At 37.6% G+C, this 21,266-nt stretch overlaps 3 protein-coding genes across 3 annotated transcripts; all 3 read right to left on the bottom strand.

The window, feature by feature from the left end:
- Positions 1-705: 705 nt before the first annotated feature.
- On the bottom strand, positions 706-19,706 carry LOC306968061 (claudin-10-like; the record flags this gene model as incomplete). The annotated part of the gene is made up of 6 exons (XM_079563303.1): positions 706-850; positions 1,198-1,302; positions 1,378-1,459; positions 1,536-1,697; positions 2,748-2,949; positions 19,545-19,706. The coding sequence occupies 6 exons, from the start codon at positions 19,704-19,706 to the stop codon at positions 706-708; spliced, it is 858 nt and encodes a 285-aa protein (XP_079419429.1).
- Positions 5,157-12,429, bottom strand: LOC306968291 (uncharacterized protein; the record flags this gene model as incomplete). The annotated part of the gene is made up of 9 exons (XM_079563633.1): positions 5,157-5,352; positions 5,426-5,533; positions 5,609-5,690; positions 5,780-5,941; positions 6,014-6,250; positions 9,684-9,781; positions 9,857-9,938; positions 10,013-10,174; positions 12,219-12,429. 9 exons carry the CDS (start codon positions 12,427-12,429, stop codon positions 5,157-5,159), a joined length of 1,338 nt encoding a protein of 445 aa, XP_079419759.1.
- Positions 14,291-19,674, bottom strand: LOC306968062 (claudin-10-like; the record flags this gene model as incomplete). The annotated part of the gene is made up of 5 exons (XM_079563304.1): positions 19,573-19,674; positions 15,280-15,441; positions 15,137-15,218; positions 14,961-15,065; positions 14,291-14,441 (listed from the first exon to the last, which is right to left on the bottom strand). Exons 2-5 carry the CDS (start codon positions 15,413-15,415, stop codon positions 14,291-14,293), a joined length of 474 nt encoding a protein of 157 aa, XP_079419430.1. The 5' UTR covers positions 15,416-15,441; positions 19,573-19,674.
- Positions 19,707-21,266: the final 1,560 nt, after the last annotated feature.

Here is a 21,266-nt window from a genome sequence, read left to right as displayed (position 1 = left end):
TCTAACTTGCCATATGATCTAGCTTCCACTTTCACAGACAAGAATGTGTGTGGCAAAACTATCAGGAAATCTAAATTACAATCACAAATAAACAGACCCCAACACTATTTCAGTACATCAATCATAAATGACAAAATACCGCCATCTGCTGATCATTCTCTGTAAGTGTTGATGCACGATTTTACACAAAAGAGAATGTCATGTTTATTAACTTTTAATTTCAATGTTTACAAAAATGTAAATTACAAAAAAATGCACAATTTTTTGGTATTACTATTTAAGAAACATAATGGTACACACGCACACGCACGCACGCACAACACACCCAAACACTAGCTTTTGCCCTCCTCTTATTACGTAGAAAAAAAACATATGAACATTTAAAGAGCAACTGGCTAATTTAGAGCTACTTGCTCAGAATCTGATTCGCAAATAAACTCCAAGAGCGTTAATATATAAATATAACAATAACATGGCCAAGTAACAACACTGATCTCACGTCACAAAATCTCTTTTTCAAATAGCCTATAATTGAAATTTTGGAGAATATAGTTATGCCATTGTCATAGATAACAACTGATGAGTACTGTAAGATATATCATATATTATATGAAAAGAAAATTGGATAAAGAACAGTTCCACATACTAACTATTTACACTTTTTTTTGGATGAGTCATTTTCTATAATTTCGCGTCTCATATGGTTCAAACATATTCTTTCTTGTCAAAATGATGGTTCCTGGAGGAGGTGCTGTATTGAAGGACAGGTCTGAGGTGTCCAGATGTCGCCTGTCCTTTTGGGAAGGAGGACACGTGAGAGATGTTGCCTTTGTAAATGTAGGTTCTCTGGCTGTGGTTGCAACAAAAAGCAAAAACACAAATAGCTCTTAAACACATGATTAGGCAACAATATTTAGTTACATTATTATCAAAAGTGGAAAGAACTCAATACTTTTTTGCTGGAAAGAAGTTGGGAAAGGAATAATTCCTATTAGAAAGTTTGAATGATTGTTTTTGTTGAACATCCACATTACACCTAAAGGAAGAAAATGTGGGACGCCCAACCTTAATCTACTTCTGAACCATGCATATGTAAAAAGAGTTCTCAGATAGATCAGAAGTTTATCCAATCTCCAAACATTTTAACTTCTCTTTCCGCCATTGATTATCAAAAACATGTTTCTTCTTCCAACAAACCTTTTAGTGAAACAGCCTTCAATAGAGAAGCAGAACATACACCCTCCCAGAATGCAGAGGACAGATCCAGACCAGCCAATGAATAACGCAGCTCCCAGCTCAAATCTGGGAAATACAAAGATACATCATTGCAATACATTCTGCACTACGTTCTGGCCGGTTTGCAACAAGTAAACTTACTTTTGTGCCACAAAGATTGGGTCAAAGAACTCGGAGGTTATCCGATGGGCATAGAGCGCACATGCCGACAGCGAACTAACACCTAGGAAAAAAATGATAATTTTGAAATGTAAGTATTGAAATTGTGAAACCTTTTTGAACTATTTGAAGTTACTTACCACTGAGGATGAAAGTTACACCTGCCAAACATGCAATCCTGGCCTTATTCTGGTCACTTCCTCCTATTTTAGTGCACTTCATTCCAACAAGTGCGAAAATTGAACCGAAAAATCCCAGACAGACTGCTGCAATCATAAGAGCCCTGCACGCCTGGATGTAACCTGCAAACATAAATAATCTGTTATAATCTTTGCATTTCCTGTGTATTCAGCCAGCTGACCTTGTGGGTGAACGAAATGATGGGAACCAATTTGTCACATGCAAGTATATTTGTTTTGTGGTCTTTGTGAATGTGATTTTTGAGGCAAATATTACCCAGCAGTTAACCCTTGTTACTAGTCAGCCATGCTCGAAAACACCGGGGGTGTTTCCATAAATCTTTTTTATTGCCATTAACCTCCCAGAACTATGGCTAAACATTGACTCAAAAGAAAATTACCACGTTTTTGATCCATTATTACATGATTTAATAAAAGCAACCTATATTTTAATTATCCAAACCCAATATTGAAGTAGTGGGAAAGTGGTTGCATCACTAGCAGTACATTTAGTAATCTATTTCATTTTCCTATCTTATTCTGATAAATTCTTAGTTTAATATTTCAGAATTTTATTGTTGGTGCGGTGCCAGTAGTGATGGTACCTAGTAACCTTCACAATATTAGATAGAATGATGAAAATAATATACACATAGCATGCCTTTTCAACTGCCCACACAGACACAGGCCTTGTGTCTGACAAAGTGACTGTAATGTGAGAATTCCTAATACCAGTGCTTATTAATTGTACACTACATTAATGTTGCCTTTGGTTGCAAAGTTGGTTTGTAATAGTAAGAGTAAGAGTAAGAGTGATAGAAGAGTTAGAAACAAGTAGCGTGTAGCTTAGCCTAGTAATAGTGAAAAATAGCAAAGGAAACTGTGATATAAGGTGGAGCATATTTGCATATAATAGAATCTGTAGTATCTCTAGCAGTATTAATAGTAAAAGCTGTAGCTCGAGTCACAGAAGAGGAAAAGAAAAAAGCAGCAGTGGCAGATGTACGTAGGTTAGTATGTGACATAAGCTCTAACTGTAAATTTCATTATGTATAATATTAATATACATGATGAAATTTTGAAAAGAAGAATAAAACACCAAAGCATTGGTAAAATCTGAGGTTATACACAATAATAATTAAAATGGGAAAAAAAGATAATTATGATAATGACCATCCAAGGCCAGCAGGGAAGGGAAGTCCTTGCAGTTGAAAAGTCCTGTTGAATCAGTGACACATGTCTTCCATAGATTAGACCAGAAGGTGGCTGTAGTAATTACTGTCCCATCAATAGAAGACACCTTCCAATAGTCCGTGGGTAAGGTAGAGGAGACTAGGATCCAGCCTGAGCTGGACAGAATTAAGGCCAAGATTTCCTGGAGCATGTTGTTTGGCCCCTGAAGTGAAGCTGAAGCTTCTTATCCTTGAGGTCGACTGAAAGAGCAGGTCAGGGTTAGCTGAATGAATAGGATGCGATTCATAGTTCATGTGTTGTGGACGCTTATATTTGGCAGGGAGGAGTTTTGCCCGTGTTCTAGGTTCAGCCCTTGACTCATCACACGTCACAGGAAGGAGCAGTAGGTTTTGGAAGGGGTCATGTGACACCGCTGCTGTGTGAGATGATACAATTACTCAGTGGGCATATCGTACACAGATAGGCAGAATTCAGTGAATATGTTACTTTTCACCCTGATGAGTAATACTCAGCAGGAGCATGAACCGCCGTAAAACTAAGAATAGCATACTGGTGGGATCACTTATTGACAGCTTATGTGTATGTAAATACTTTCAGTGAAACACCTTATTATTTTCAATATGATTCATATAGGGGGTTGTTGTATAACAAGTTGCAGTTATTGCCAATCTGTTCCAAATTATTAATAATGAGGTAATGAAAATAACATACTAAGCACACCAAGCCATTTGAGTGCAGCAGAAATAATTTGTCACCACATCAGCATCACCATCAGATGGAGCCATAGTACTGAACACATGAATTGTGTAAAAAAAAAAAAAAATGTAACCATACATTACATTTAATGTAATGTTTGTCACACTATGAAGTTGTGATATCAAAAGTATTGCAATAATTTTGTGGAGTGTCACTATCAAAAACAGGAAGTGACCTCCCTCTCTCCTGGTACAGCTGAATTGTTTGCCTTTTTCAGTGAATTGTTTGCCTTTTTCAGCGAACCACGTTGTTTTTCTGGAAACCTTTGTACGTACCTGCAGCACGGAGGAGGCGTCACAAGAGGAGCTACAGGAATCAACAAAAGGGACCAACGAGGAGATGGTGATAGACTGTGGAGGGAGCTGTGCAGGAGGAAGAGGAAGGACGAGGTGGAGCTGACCAGTGCAGGACACCACGCTCTGAGACGGGGACAAGCCCAGGAGGCGGTGCACCGTTTCAGATGATCAGAGGAGACAGAGGGCAGCTACAGTTTCTCCATCCTCCAAGGTCATGCGGGTGGAGTGGCTGAAGGACAACGAGATCATCGACCCGGCCGAGGACAGGAACTTCTACGTCACCGTGGACCACAACCTGATCATCAAGCAGGCGCGTCTGTCCGACACGGCCAACTACACCTGTGTGGCCAAGAACATCGTGGCCAAGCGCAAGAGCTCCACCGCCGTGGTCATCGTCTACGGATTTCCCATCAACCAGTGCTCCTCCTGTGACCAAACAGTGAAGATGGCGGCCGCGACACAACGATCTTTCACCAAAGAAAAAAAAGAGTGAAAAAAGAGTGGTGCACACTGAATGGGTGCTGCTGCTGGATGCTCTCTCATTGAATGCAATTTCTCCATCTGTGAGATCAATAAAGTACCATCTTATCTTATCTTATCTTATTTGGCCTCTCCCAAATGGGGTGAAGTTAGAAGTGACCACGCTCTTTTATGGGCACACACAAAGACCAGACGGGTACATACCAACTTGTCTAAGCTCAGGTAAGAACATATCACAGTATGGAAAAACTGTGTGCCCTCAGTCACACAAAAAGACCAAAGATGTTGTTAGCATTTGGCCTCTCCCAATGTATTCCAATAGCTCCAAAGGGAGTGAAGTTAGAAGCGACCAAGCTTTTCCAAGGGCACGAACAAAGACCAGACAGTTTGGAATCAATTTGTCTAAGTTCAGGTAAGACCATATCTCCGTTCCTTTAAGGGATCATCATACATTTAAAATTGACCATCAACCAAAAGGAACTGTAGATTAAATATAGGCAAAAAGTCACATCTGTTGTCCGAAAAGTATATTGACAGAACATATTGAAATAAGCTTGCCCAAGTCCCCATTATCACACTTGAAATTCTGTGGGAAACACTAGATCTAAATTAACTTTACTACAGTGCACATACTGGATAAAAATACGCAACACACACAAATTATGAACATTTATTTTAAGTTTGTAAGGTACAAGAATAATAATTTGTCTGAAGAAGGGCTTGGTGCTCGAAACGTCACTACTTGGAATTGTGCGGATCCTCATTTTTTTCTTCACAAGAACAATAAGTAATTTCACAGCCTTTTAGTCTTGAACGCTTATCAAATGTAGATTACAACATTATATCTATGCATCCATCACACATATGCATTTGTTGCTGTTGTCTTTGTGGTGCTACTGATTCCAGATAGGCTGCTTGCTCTGCTGTTACTGCTGCTGAGCCTTGATTTCCGGCTCTCAGTCACAACCGACGGGGCAGAAGACACTACGCTTTTCTTTGTTGGAACGACTGTGTAGGCCTCCGGCAACGGGAAAGCAGGGTACATCTCTGACCTGTTTGGTTGCAAATGTTAGATTTTAAAAAATCATCAAAATCATTTCCAAACCAAATGGGGTTATTATGTACCTGGACCGACAGCCTTCTATTCCTAATATAATACTTATCATGAGGCCTCCAGCTACAAGAAGAGTGGAGCCTCCCCAGCCGATGAAGACGCCAACTCCTATTTCAAATCTGGCAAATGCAAGCACACATCAGGTAATCTACAAAATAACATTATGTGTTTTATTAAGCAACATCTGTTCTTACCTTTGAGCTTTGAAAGTTTGGTCTTGAAATTCTGATCTAATTTTATTCCCATAGTATGAAAAGGCCACCATAGAAGATAACCCTAAAATGAAAACATTATCATAAGTTAACTCACAGTAACAAAAAAACAAAACAAAAAAAACCTGATTATTGATTATGCAAATTGCCTACCTGAAATAAGGAAATTCATCCCACCAGCGAAGCTTACTCGTGCATTTGCTAACTCAGAACCTCCAATTTTGGTACACTTCATGCCCACTAAGACTAGGATTGATCCAAAGAACGCCAAGATAATGGAAATAATGATGAGAGCCCGGCACATGTGGATATCCCCTACAGTTAAATTTGAAATAAAATGTCAAGAAACAGTTTTTTGTTATCCTATTTATCCATATTGTTACTTACAGTTTATTGCCAGCATGGATGGGATTCCCTTGCAGTCTGACACACCAGTGGAGTCAGATATGCAGTCCTTCCACAGGTTTGAGAAGTAGTTTGAAGTGGTAAGTACTATACTGTCCACCTCAGACCATGTCCATATTTCTGTCGGCATCGTAGAGCAGACAAGAATCCAACCGGCCACGCAAACCACAAAGCATCCGATCTCCATGTACATCACCACCGTTCTGTACTTCATCTTTGCTAATAAGTTAGTCAGACACAAAGAGAGGCCACGCAAATGCACTAGCTTCACCGGTTGACAACGTTTTGACAGAACGTTTTGTCTGAAACTTTGACTGGTTTGCTTTCTAAAGGTCACCCTGCATGATGCGCTGAAGTCCCCATGCCATGCACAAGCTGACCCGCATTATTTCACATAACATCAAGTTTCAGCTGCAGCCATAATGTTTTGGGTTGGCTCCTGTTTCCTAAGACAATGTAGTGCCTCTGCCAGCATTGTTTGTGTTCTGTACAAGATATTTTGTTGTTATATGTAACAAGTTTGATTGTGACCTTAAGATACTCTTTCAGCCGCCTCACACATCACATTGTGTCTTGTTGGATTCTTTACGATTGAAAGATGTAAAAGTTGGAATGTGTACAATACATGTGAACATAGCTTTATTTAAAGCCTACTACACACCACTGCCCACCTGTGGTGTTTGTGCAGAATCCTCCGCCTTAACCGAGAACACTTTTCTCCAATTCGGCTTTGCCCAAATCTAAAAACTAAAAACGACCGAGGGGTCCCGACCCCCCCTTTGGGCACCACTGTGTTAGCACATGGAAACATGATTTGTCCTTTCAAGGGAATCAACAGTGGTAGACAAGTAATATAGCAAAGCTGATGTGAATTCATCAAACTTACTGTGCAAAAATACACATTTAGAAACAGCAAGATAAGACATAGATTTGAACCAGCGCTAAAGTAATGAAACGTTTACAAGCATCTGCACAAATGCGTCTCTCTGTGAGATCTTCTCTTGAGAAGAGATCTTGGAGCTGCTGGACCGTCCTGAGCCATAATACCCATACTGTCTTGATGAAGGTCTGTAGTATCCAGTGTATAAGGATCGGCTTCGGTAGCGCGGGGCTGCGTAAGTGTTCGTCCCATACACATTCACCACTTGACTGTTAAACACAATACATGGTTGTGAAGTTATATGAAGCATTGGAACTTCTTTGTTACAATAAAACAGTAGAACGGTAGTAACATCACCGGTAGCAATATAACAGTGGTAGTGGCTATGGGTTTCTAGATCTTTAGTAGTTGATTCATTATTAGTGATTTGTTGTACTAAAGTAATTCTTTTGAAATAGCTGTACTTCTTTATTCCTTTTTGGAATCATTAAATACATTACCTTTTAGGGCAGATGACATGGAAGACAGAAACAGCATAAAGCACAGCTCCAAAGTATATGAGAAAGCATCTGAGACCATCACATATACAGTATGAGTAAGTATGCTTTAGATATTATAATAAGTAACTTAACCTTAATAGTCCTGGGGCTAGATTGGGAGTACATTGGTCGGCCACGGCTGCGCGTTGCTTTATGCAATAGGCAGCCTAAGGGCAAGCACACAATTGAAGTAGAAATCTAAGTTACCTATGTAATTATAGTTCTACGAAATGTGTGCGCCGCCCTTAGCTAGAGGCCCAGCAGGCACGACCTCTCTTCGATGGCTGAGTTCAAAGGAGATGCTTAAAGGGAGAGTTCCCCTTTTATAGGGGTCAGGGGTGAGTGGACCCCGAGTATGATTGGAGCGGTCAGTTCTTTGATCCTCTCAGGGCGGGAAGCTGGGGCTTCCGAGAGATATGCAATAGCGCAGCCTAAGGGCGGCACACATATTGTAGAACTTTAGTTACATAGGTAACTTAGATTTCCATATATTCAGTTTGATGGATTTTTCTAATCTGTCTTTTTTTGGATAATGAAGAGTGACTGAAGAGTGACTGTAAATAGCTTGTATTTCCCCACACTACAATAGTGCACTGTAATCTAAATTAGGTCAAATCAGGGAACAAAACACAGTAGATGTAACACTTTGTTGTTTGTGTAATATCTAGCTTTTGCCAATAAAGGAATATTTATATATTTTCATGGATATATATTTAAGGTAACTTTGTATACCTTTTATTTATATTGAAGAATCATACTTCCCAGAGGGAGGAAACCTACACAGACACGGGGGACAACATGAAAACCCGGACACTCTTGCTGTGTAAGCACCTCCGTGTGCCACTGCTATATGTGTTGTATTTCCAAGGCATTCTTGTTAAACATACCACTACCAGGGCTAGGTGTCTGAATACAGATACAGACCTCACAGTGAGAACTTTGATGTCATTTCGCAGGGTAATGCAGTTGGGTGACTTTCAGTTTGTTAAAAAAAAAAAAAAAAGACATCATTGAGGCTTATACACTGCTACCCTCTACTGTTTTGCAGTGTACCTGCACAACATGGTCTATAGTGTCAGACAGGACATTTTTCTGAATAAGTTGTATGACGGGGTGTACTTGATATAAGCGCACCCCTCTCAGGGTGAGCAGGACACAGAAAGTAGCTTTGGTTAGATTCTTTTCAGGAATCACAGAATACAGTAAACCATTTACAAGTGTCAAGGCTACATTGGCGACTATGAGGATTTAGTTTCAAAATTTCCTAAAATAGATTACCTTTAGGTCAGCCCGGTACTTGCTAGAAAACTTTTTTTTACTTTGCACTGTATTAGAACAGCAAACTGATTTGCTATGTAGTTGGTATTGTATTTTATGCTTGATTCGGATTCCGTTGTATTACACTGTGGTTGTATTTTCTATTCTCTCAAAAAGTGAAAAAGTTTGGATTGCTGAGCAGTTAGTGGCTTTCTAAATTCAGTTTAACATTTGTTTACATTAGCAACATTATACAATATGGCAGTTTTTTGTTACATGACTCATACAAAACTGATAGTGTACACATTATTCAGTTGATAGTTACTTTGATATTCAGGTACTGGGATCTTGATATTAATCAAAATGGAGGGCATGGTCGCATAAAAACGAAAAGGCTGGCAAAGGAGTTTGAGCTTTCATCTGTTGTGATGTAACTCAGTATGTAGCCTTAGTTAACATCTGTTTTATATAATAAAAAGTATATCAAATAATAATAATAATAGCTATATCAATAAACTCAATCTCATGGTCAAAGGATTATCAATATTATTTTTATTAAAGCTACAAAATGTAGAGAATAAAAATTGCCAACTAATTTAGACATATTCATTCTTTTCAAAGGGCTGCTTCCCGGGGGGTGGGGGGGTTCCTTTTTGAGGCACACGTCTCTGGTGTCCAGTTTTCACTTGTCCCATGAGAAAGGAGGGCACATATGAGACATTGCCTTTGTACATTCTTTGGCTGTGGCTGCAACACAGTAATAAATGTGGGTCTTCTTTAAATTGAAACAACATTTAGACATTCAGTGTCACTATATTACAAAGGTAAAAATTTAACTAAAGCCAACTCTGTAAACTCTCAGACTATGTGTGTTTCCTAACATGTGAAACTTACAAGTAAACAGCTCATAGTGTCTGTCTGGATGGCTCCTGCTTCGATTGTTAAAACATGTTTATTACTCAAACAAACCTTTTGCCAATTGAGCAAGCAACAGAAAAACAGAACACACAGCCTCCTGCAATGAGAAGGACTGATCCTCCCCAGCCAATGAACAGAGCTGCCCCCATATCATATCTAGCAAATATAAAATACATATAAAATACAATAGGTTGTGATAGATGATGCAAGGTTAATAGCAATGAAACTCACTTTAGATCCACAAATAATGGGTCAAAAAACTCTGAGGTTATCTCATGGGCATAGAGCGAACATGATGAGATTGAGGACAGGCCTATTAGAAACAACAATATAGATTTGAATGGCAAGGATTGATCAACCTCTTTGAAGATGTTTGAAATGACTTACCACTAAGGATGAAAGTTATACCTGCCGAAAATGCAATCCTGGCCTTAATCCGGTCACTTCCTCCTATTTTGGTGCACTTCATTCCAAAAAGGGCAAATATTGAACCGAAAAATCCCAGGCAGACTGCTGTAATCATAAGAGCTCTGCAGACCTGGAGGTATCCTGCAAACATAAATAATATGTTAATAAACTTGAACTTGTGTGTGACCTAAATCATGGGAGTGGTTTTGTGGTGGTACTTATTACATTTAATTGATAGTAGGTAGTAATAATAATAATAATAATAATAATAATAATAATAATAATAATAATAATAATAATAATAATAATAATAATAATAATAATAATAATAATAATAATAAACATTTGATTTGTAACGCACTTTACATTTGAACACAAATCTCAAAGGAAATCAGAGCAGTGCAGGTACGTGCACTAAAGTAACTTTTTAAAGTAACAGAACTTCTTGGAGTTGTACTTTTTACTGCTGTTTGAGTAAAACAATTTTTGCAATAACATTACTCGTACTTAAGTAAAACATTTGGTTACTCTTCTCACTGGGAGTAAAGTGCTACATGTCAATTTACAAATTTGACAAATTTGACAATTTCACATAAACTACAAATTGATTTTCTTCATATTATCTTGAACAATATTCATTTGATCTAATTATGGTATTATATTATAATATATATTATATTATGGTATTATATTATTATATATTTTGTCTGTTCTGATGGCAGCACTAAAACATAAATCACACTTTTTCTGTCCATTTGCTCATTATCACAACACTCAAGGTCTTTTCACCTATAACTTTTTTCTTGAACTTGAGGTACTATGGGTCACTCCTTTTTACTTCTGCTTGAGATTAAAATATGGTTAAAGTTATTAAACATTACTTTTGCTTGGGGATATATTTTGACTACTCAACCTGCTCTGCCCTGATGTAAACCTTTTAATGGTCATAGAAGCAGAATATGCCCGAGGTGTAATAATAATGTGATAATGACGGAATTTAAAGTGCAAATTGACCTCTAACTGTTTATTGTCCTCCAACCAAAACTATAGCTAAACATTGACTAGATATTAACTTTCTGAACCTGAGCAAAAATAAAACAGAGATTTTGGTGTTCGGACAAAGTAACCCCCTTTATGGACATGTTGTTATTGTGAAGCATGTTGGTCAACTAAAATTGTCTTCAAATGTGCTATTCAAATAAACTCAAATTGCATGGACTCATGGTATGGTATATACACTACAGGTATGTGCTGTATATGCAGAATAACACATTAGGCTTTAAATTATTACTTGTATGCCTTACCAACCTGTCCTTAAGAGACATAAATGTGTCACTCGGGCTGATAAAAAAAAAAAAAAAAGAATGCACCTCACCATCTGAACTCCCAGACTTGTCTCTGCACCAGGCCACTTTTGGGGGTCCTGGAACCCTAAGGGCCTGAGTTTGGCACATTGGTATATTTTATATTTTGATATGTGGCTCTTGCAAAATGTACTCTTATGCAGTATTCTTAACACATAGGACAGTGACTCGTTTATGGTCTATATTTTTTCACTGCATTAACTTGTTTTTTTCCAGATCGCAAGATGCAACCTTCTTTGTGTATTATCATGATATACCACCATTTATTATTATTATTTATTTTTTTACCCCAAATTGGCCTGTATGGCAAAATATGAATTGATGCCAGATTTTACATCCATTACATCCACTAAATACAAAAGCAATTTAATGGGATTTTTTTTCTAATTTATTTCATCTCTTGATTTGATTTATTTTTTTCTTAACCTGTGGAGATTTGTTATATTTTTAAAAGACATTATAATAGCAGGGTATGGCACAAATTCTACTGAGTTTATGAAATTTGAGTTGCAAAGTCTGTTTGTGTCTATGCACTAAACATAAAAGTGTTAATGTTTTATTTATTCCACCACTGTTCTGACAATATGTTAGATTAGAATAAAGATAAAACCACAAGCCATAGGAGCCAAAAAGCTGAAAGGAATTTTTGCTGTTGCCTGATATAAACCAAACATACTACATACTACTTTTTTGGGGGGTATTTAGTGAGTAAACATAAATAAGAAAGAAGGGAAAATCAGAATAAAACCTCTTTGATGATGTCTGTGTAATAAATTGTTAAAATTTAAAATATGACAATAGATTAAAAAAAAAATAGAGACCATCCAAAGCCAGCAGTGAAGGGAAGTCCTTACAGTCGGAGACTCCTGTGAAATCAGTGACACACATCTTCCATAGATTCGACCAGTAAGTGTTTGTGGTAATGACTGTTTCCTCTAGTGAAGAAATCTTCCAATAATCCGTTGGTAGAGTGGAAATGACCAGGATCCAGCCTGAAGTGGTGAGAATAAAGGCAAAGATCTCCACATACATGCTGGTATATCAAGTAGATGACCTTAAGTGAGCCTAACATAGCTCAGTGCTTTGTTTTATGTTGCTATATTAGGCAGGGAGGAGTTTTCCCCTCTGTCCAGCCCTTGATCATTCTCAGGTATCAAGAAAGGGTCGAGTGCAATGAGTTTGCAAAGTCATGTCCTCACGCTTGGTCAAGAAATGAACTTGTTGTCATGCCAGAATTGCTGATGGGGGTACTGAGTCTGTTTACAGTCAACATGCAGAAGAAATGAATTTATTTATTTATTGTTAAATTTCTTTGGGGAATTTAGAGCTTTCAGATTGAAAAAAATACATAATCTTTCACAAGAAGGTGTGCTGTTTTGTTTAAGTGATAAAACTGACCGACCTTATATAGAAGACTACCTAAATCTCTGAGTTCGTTTGCAAAAGCAGATATCTCCGTCTTGAATTTTTTTCAAAATCGTTTTGGATATTTGTTATTGCACGCAACAGATGCCACTTATGAGGCAAAAGTTGTGTGAATTTAGTTAAGAACAAGTGACTTAATATTTTTATGGCACTGAAACAAATCTGGTAATGAAAAACACTGCTATGTAAAGAGAAATGTTGAAGCCTACGTTGAGTTTTTTCAATGGCACTTATCTGTTTTTGCAAATGAACTCTGTACATCTTACTTTTGATATAGTGTATGCACATTTTGTCATAGCATCCGGACTGAATGTCAACATTTGTTTGAGGGGCAACATCGAGTTATGAAAGTGGTTTCATTTGTCACTCAGTTTTGAATAGGGGTCCTATAGAGAACATGTTCCCAAAAAGGACCAAAAGGTGTGGAACACTGCCCCCGTGAGGTGGACTGAAGAGCAACAATGCCTCCAAAGTGCTCTACAGCCTGTCAATCAAATCTCACAGCGAAGACTTTTAAAAACATATAACATGAAACCAGTGTGGTTACAAATATTGCACTCTTCACAGTGTTTTCACGGGAATAAATCATTGAAATAAACAGTGTTTTTTTTAGAAACAACAAAACTCTTTGAAGCCAACCTATTGCGTGTTTTTTAACATGTGTAAAGTCCCATTGGTCTTGCATTATTATGTTTCCAAGGTATTTTTCCTTGTCAGAGGTCGGAAATTTACCATTTACCTTGAACGAAGTATAAAGTTAACTAAGAAAGTGGAGAAAAGAGCCATACAATTCTCTTAGCTGCTCGGTCACTACTGGTAAATACCTTTAAAATGCACATTACTTTACCTCTATATATGTCACTTCTTTTCATTAGCTTAAAAATTCTAACACAAATGACTTTCTGCTCAACATTTCTTCAATAAAATTGTTGCTTTACTGCAGTACAATTTTAATTATTATTTACAACAGATGTTATTTATCTAAATATCTTGGAATATATTTTCAAAGCATTAAAATCTGTGTGCTTTAACACATTGTTAGTATTTTACATTTTAATGACTCCATTACTTTATTATTTTGTATTTATTATCATTTGTAAAGTGAAAAATACTTAGATGCATTGTTCACATCAAAGCTTTTGGACACTATGGTGTGTTTGACCAGTTTCAAAAGAAATGAGAGGAATTAAAATATCATTGGAGAAAACAACAAACATGACAAAATAAAAATAAATAAAAAAAGTGCTCAGGAAGTCAGTGACAAAATTTGTTTTTTTGGGGAAAGTGCTCATTGGGGAACTTTGACTCAAAAGAAAAAGTGTGCCTTTGTTTTTTGTTTTTCTTTTGAAACATGAGAAAATGTTTAAAGCAGATGAAAAGCGAATCCAACAAAACATATTTCTATAAATGTGTTCTATTTACATAATATTCATACTAAAAAATTAAAAATGCAACTCTATCACACATTTTAGACATATTCGTTCTTGTCAAAGTGCTGTTTTCTGGAGGAGGCGCTGTACTGTGGGACCGGCCTGAAAGGTCCAGATGTCGTCTGTCCTCTTGGGTAGGAGGACATGTGAGAGACATTGCCTTTGTGAATATAGCTTCTGTGGCTGTGGCTGCAACACAAACAATTTCACTGTTAAACTAAAACGAAAAGATTACCATATTAAAATAGTCAGATACAGTTGGAGACCCGAGCCAATTCAATTTGTCCGAGCAGTCAGGCAAAATAAAATAAGCTTTAAGTCAAGTCCAGGTCAAGTTGTTTTCATCTGAAACTGAGTCCAAGTCAAAAATCAAATCCGATGGTGGTGATGGTAACTAGTAGGGCTGAGACAAAATAGTGGATCGGATTTGGATCGCAATACTTTTTGCTGCAATACCAAGTATCAATACTGTGTTAGGAGGTATTTTTCATCATGCACTGTTTTCCAGTAACAGCACTTTCAATTCACATTCTTTCTTTTTACACATTTTAATATTACTTATCAACATATCGTCCCAGCCCAAGTAACTACTAGTAATTATTCAACATGCTTATTTGGAATTTTTTTCCATACTTATTTGTATATTTAAATGTCCACTCCTCCCACAGTCATCTACTCTAAATTGCTTCATTTATTAATCAAACAAACCTTTTGCTGACAGACCCTGCGATAGAGCAACAGAACATACATCCACCCAGAATGCTGAGGACAGATCCACCCCAGCCAACGAAGAGAGCTGTTCCAAACTCATATCTGGGAAATACAAAGATACGTAACACCCAGTTGTAATACAATGTACACGATTCTTCAACAAGTCAACTCACTTTTGTGCCACCAACACTGGATCAAAGAACTCTGTGGTTATCCGATGGGCATAGAGTGAACATGCCGACAGTGAACTAAGCCCTTAAGAAAAAATGCAAAAAGTGAAATTGTGAAACCTTTTGAAATGTTTGAAGTTACTTACCACTAAGGATGAAAGTTACACCTGCGAAACATGCAATCCTGGCCTTATTCTGGTCACTTCCTCCTATTTTGGTGCATCTCATTCCAACAAGGGAGAGTATTGAACCAACAAATCCCAGGCAGACTGCTGCAATCATAAGGGCCCTGCACGCCTGGATGTAACCTGCAAACATAAATCATTTGTTAAAGACTCTCTGCGTTTCCTGTCTATAGGGCCGCATGACCTTGTGGGCGACATAAACCATGGTGGCCAATTTGTCACATGCAAGTGTAATAGTTTTGTGGTCATTATGAATGTTATTTCTCAGGCAAATATTACCCCGGAGTTAACCCTTGGGACTAGCCAACCGTGTCAGAAAGTGCCAGAGGTGTTTCAGCAAATCTTTTTAAGAGCCATTGACCTCCAAGATATATGGCTAAACATTGACTCGGTAGAAAATAACCGTGTCTTTGAGACATGATTTATTGAATTATTAAGTTCGAACAACAGAACATTTTAATTTTAATAATCCAAACCTAGTATTGAAGCCCAGATTTTGGTAACTGGTATTTTCTCAATAATTTCTGAAACATACCATACTTCGTTGTTATTGTTGTAACTGTTGTGGGTGCAGTGCCTATAACTTTAGTAATAATAGAATGAGTTAAAGTGAAATTCTCACATATGGAAAGAGAATCTGATGTCTTTTCCCACATACAGATTTGTATTTGTACAGTATTTGTCTCACACTTACAGATGGAAACTAGCATCCCTGCTATAATCTGGCATATTTACAGTGCTCATGTGCAACTGTTCATCAATATGTATTGTCCCTATCAAATAAATAAATAAATAAATAAAATAAATAAACAATACTGTACTCAGCCCTACACGGTGGACAAAGCCTTTTGTCCTACATGATATACTGGCAATAATTGTAGAAGTTCCTTAATTGCACAGTGCAGTTCATTTTACCTTTACTTTCGTGACTTGGTGACAGAAATGTTTTGTCAGCAGCTCTGATCGCAAAATTAGGCTAATCATACATACATTCTCAGATGGTATGTCACATATTATTACATCTTGTATCTATATGTAAGTGTTAACAGTAAAAGTGATAGGCTGCAGAAGAGAAACAAAAGTCGCATCTGTGATATTTGTGGTTAGCATTGAATTCTGTTAAAAATCAAATTTGCTAGAGTCTGAAGTAATAAACAATGACAAATTGAAATAATGACCCTCCAAGGCCAGGAGTGAAGAAAAGTCCCTGCAGTTGGAGACTCCTGTTGAATCAGTGACACATGACTTCCAGAGATTAGACCACAAGGTGGCTGTTGTAATTACTGTCCCATCAATCGTAGACACCTTCCAATAGTCCATAGGTAAAGTGGAAGAGACAAGGACCCAGGCTGAGGTGGACAGAATAAAGGCTGCGATCTCCTGGAACATACTTTTTGACCAAGTAGGGACCTTCTTGCCGGTGTGACGAGCTGGCAGAACAGCTCAGGGCTAGTTAAATGAATGGGAATGTGATTTATAGTTAATGTGTTGTGGACGCTTATATTTGGTGGGGAGGAGTTTGGAGGAGTTTTGCGCATATTTTGCTAGAAGGTGCACTGGGGTTTGGAAGGGTTCATGTGTCTCTGCTGCTGCTTAAGAGTTAAAAAGATACAATTACTCAGTGGGCAAATCGTACTCAGATAGGCATCTGAGGCAGAATGGAGTCAATATGTTACTTTCTACTGGACATTGTGCACTTCCACTGATGAGTAATACACAGAAGCATGGGCCGCACTACAGCTAAGATGCAGGATCACTTATTGACAGAATATGTGTCTTAATAGATTCAATAGAAGGGGTTATAGTATTTTTTACATGATCATTTTAAGATTGTATAGCAAAAATGTGTTGTTATTCAGTCCAAAATGATCAGTATGAGGTAATTATGTTAAGAAATAACATGCTGAGCACACTAAAGAGGTCATATCGCCTTTGCTATGCCTGATCCCATCAGATCTCAGAAGCTAAGCAGGGAAGGGCCTGGTCGGTATTTGGATGGGAGACCGTTTGGTAACACCAAGAAGCCTGGCGAATGTAATGAGTGACTGAGTGGTTGGTGGTGGTTGGAGGGGCCGATGGTGCAGAGTGGTTGCCTCGCTTCCGTCAGTCTACCCCAGGGCTGCTGTGGCTACAATAGTAGCTTACCACCGAGTATGGCGTGAATGAATACTGCAATGTAAAGCATCTTTGAGTGTCCAGAATTATTATTATTATTATTATTATTATTATTATTATTATTATTATTATTATTATTATTATTATTATTATTATTATTATTATTATTATTATTATTATTATTATTATTATTATTTATCAAGGCAGGTGCTACTAGTGCATGCAAGGCAAAAAATAAAATGTACAATTTTGTGGCCATACTTAATATATATTTGAAGTTGCACGTATTACAGTATTGAGGCCCCAAATGTGATAAATAAATGAGAGAATGCTGCAAAAGTAAATGCACAAATGATTCTGCTGCTGACACACTTTTCAGAATCAGAATTGGTTGTATTGCCAGGGTTATGAACAGATTCAAAACTAGGATTTTTTTTCGGCCGATTGTGAAACATAATACATATAACTTTAGGTACATAATAAACTATAAAACTTTAAACTATGGGACTATAAGGGCATGCGTAAGAATATTATATTTAAACTAGGCTAAAGACACCAATTTGACATAGACGAGCCACTTATTTTGCACATGAGAAAACGCTGGATAAATGATCCCAATTGTCATCTGACTGTTGCTGAAATAATTTGTGTCACCACCTCCTCAGCACCACCTTCAGATGGAGCCATAGTACCGTACACCATAGTAATTACAGCTACTGCACACATGAATTGTGAATAATATTTGAAAGGAAAATCCATGTAACATATAATTCATGTGTTCATTAACATGCACTCCCCATATAACCAATGAATAAATAAGAAATGCATTTTATTTATTTATTTTATTTAAATAGGACTGCATGTATTAATGAACAGCAGGAGCTGTAAATACACTTGGATTTAGCTCAAGTCTAGTTTCCATCCATTGTCCCATGTGTTAGGGGCGGCAGGTACACAGAGAGACCGACGGCACATGTCACAAGAAATACATAACATAGATGAAACATGTGACAAAGGACAAAACGAAACGTACAAGTCATAAACACAATTGCAGTATATACTGCTAAAGTGCTTAACTACTAAAATGCTTTGAGTTAAATGAGGTAGATACTGCTAATGTGCTTTCAGTTATTTGAGGTAGATGCTGCTAAGTGTCAAATTGTTTGTCACAACAAAATAAAAAGTAGACTAAGGTACAAAGACAAGGTCCTTTGCACATTTTCAATGCAGATCATAAATAATCTATTATTTTTCAGAAAGTTTAACATTATGTTTATTGAAGGCACTTAATGCACATAATTGTACTTAAAAAATAATAATGATTTTGGAATTCTTTGATGTCACAATATCACGTTAAATCCAGCAAAGTTAATACTGAGATAATGATTGTTTACAAATACAAGTATGATTTATGTAAAAAAGCTTGTCCCGGTTAACGGAAATATGACCCAAATCCAGTTCAACAGCCAGTTTAAGCAAAAATACATTTAATGACAAATGTCAAAGAAAATTATAAAACCCCAAACACATGTAGGAGCAGAACACACAGACAGACACGAACTCCAACAAAGACAGTGATCCAACAAAGACAAGGGAAAACACAGGGGTCTAAATACACAAAGAACAGGGAACAGGTGAAACACATAGGGCGGGGCAGGTCATCAACATAAGGGAAGCAAAGCAAAGCCAGACAGAAGGACAGAACAGACATGTCAAAATAAAAATACAAAGAACATGAACAGACACAGGAACAAGAACACAAAACAAAACCAAGGGGGAACAGAACATAAAAAGACCCATAACATGACATTAGGAGCATATTAAACCACACATAACATATATAACACATAAAAATTACTGATAAATGGGCAGAATCCACTAAAAGTTATTACAGAAATCCATATGGACTAGCAAAATGTGCAAATAATACAAATCTGCAATTACAAATGTGCTTTATATAACGCATTGATTAGTATAGCTCTAATTGAGAGTATGCTGTTGCTAAAGTATGTAAATATTGTTTAAGAGAATCACTTTTTTTCCTTTTCACAGATGTATGATTGCAGTGAGCCCACGGTAACGGGACTGTTTGAATGCCTTGGTAAAAGCACCCTGAAAGAAAAGTTATGAGAGCTGTACCTTCCAGCTGCAGGATGGTGTGATGGGGTCGGCAATGCACCGCTCCGATGGCATTTCCAGCACAGTTTTTCCACAGCCCCTGTAGCACCCATGTGGCCGTGATCACTGACGAGGCTCTGCTGGTCGCCCGCCATTCATTGGACACAGTGGCAGCGAGAGCGCCCCCAAAACCTGCCACCCCACTGACGAATGCAAGAAACTGTAAAACTGACATTATGAGACGAATAGTCCATTAGTTTTAGGGTTGAGAGAGAGATAAAACCAGCTCAGACAGATACATTACACTGACAACATGTGTTTCACACCAATGATTTACAGAATCAACATCATCTGAGGCAGAGGGATGGGCGGATGACTACAGGAATGAAGCTTAACCTTCTTGTTAGTTAGTCAGTGTTGATGTTGGGTGACCGAAACCCTCTCCATGGTCCATATTTTGGTAAAAAAAAAAAGAGGGTATGTGTCATATTAACAAAAAAAATAACACAAATGTAATCAGTAATCTTAAAAACTTAAAAACAGCTCATAGTTAAAGCACAAAGTCCACCCGCCATGGTTCAAGCAGCTCATTTTCAACAGAGCAGTGGATAATAATTGCCAACTTCTCGAACAGAAGTGTTGAGTGACACAATGTAAAAATGTGCTGCATAGTCTAGTAGTGCAATGATTCCAAACCTATTTTCCAATATGCTCCTCCTGCTTGTGCTGGTCCACCCAGTCTAAAACCACAGCCCTTTCTGATTCAAACAGTTAAATAACGGCCAATTAGCCTTTATTTCAAACAAATCAACTTTTTTTTAACCATTAATTCACTATTCACAATTCATTAACTAATAATTTATCTGACCTGACCCTGCAGAACACTGTTGTGTCCTCGGGGTCATGGGATGAGTCAGAGCCCCCACTAAATACTTCACTGAAATACTTCATTCTCGGGCTTCAGCCATCTTTAAGGATCTGCTGTATCCGGCCAGGGACTTGTTTGAACTTCTCTCTTCTGGGAGGCGCTGTCGCATCATCAAATGTGGTAAATGTTGCCACAGCAAAAGCTTTTTTCCACAAGCCGTGATGTCTTTGAACAATGCACTCGATTAAGCTTCACAACTTTTTTACAGTTTAATTGTGTTCACAAATGTATTTTTAAACTCAATTGTAAACGGTTTTAACTTTTTAGTGACTTGTTTGTCTTTTATGTTTTATGACTGAATGTTTGACAGTACACTTTGAGTTACTTGCACCTTTTTTCCAATGTGATTTTATACTGCAAATGGCAAACAAACTGAAACTGAATCTGAATTTGAATGTATCTTCTGCAACTTTCACCCTAAACTATTCTGGCCCAAGTAGAGTACAGAGACATTAATAGCCTATATTTGGCAGTAAAACCTTCCTTTTGTTTTAATGGCCTTAAGGGCCTAGGGTTATGCAAACAATGTATCTGTGGGCCTTTGTGGCTAAATGTGTGTCATTTTGAAAATACTGAATTAAATGTTGTCATCTGTAAAGTGCCATTTTATCAAATAGGACGTAAAGTTAACGACAGTGTAATAAGACCATATGAGCGCTAATTATGTCTTAACCAATCACGCGGCAGTGGGCGGAGTCTCAGTGGCGCGCTCACCTGACATTTGCGTGGCTACTCCGCTCTCGTGCGCTAATCCCTCTGCAGCCTGTGCATCTGAGGAAAACTTCTA

Source organism: Gobius niger (genome assembly GCF_951799975.1).
Source record: "Gobius niger genome assembly, chromosome: 9".
NCBI classification, from domain to species: domain Eukaryota; kingdom Metazoa; phylum Chordata; class Actinopteri; order Gobiiformes; family Gobiidae; genus Gobius; species Gobius niger.
This window is presented reverse-complemented; position numbering and strand designations above follow the sequence as displayed.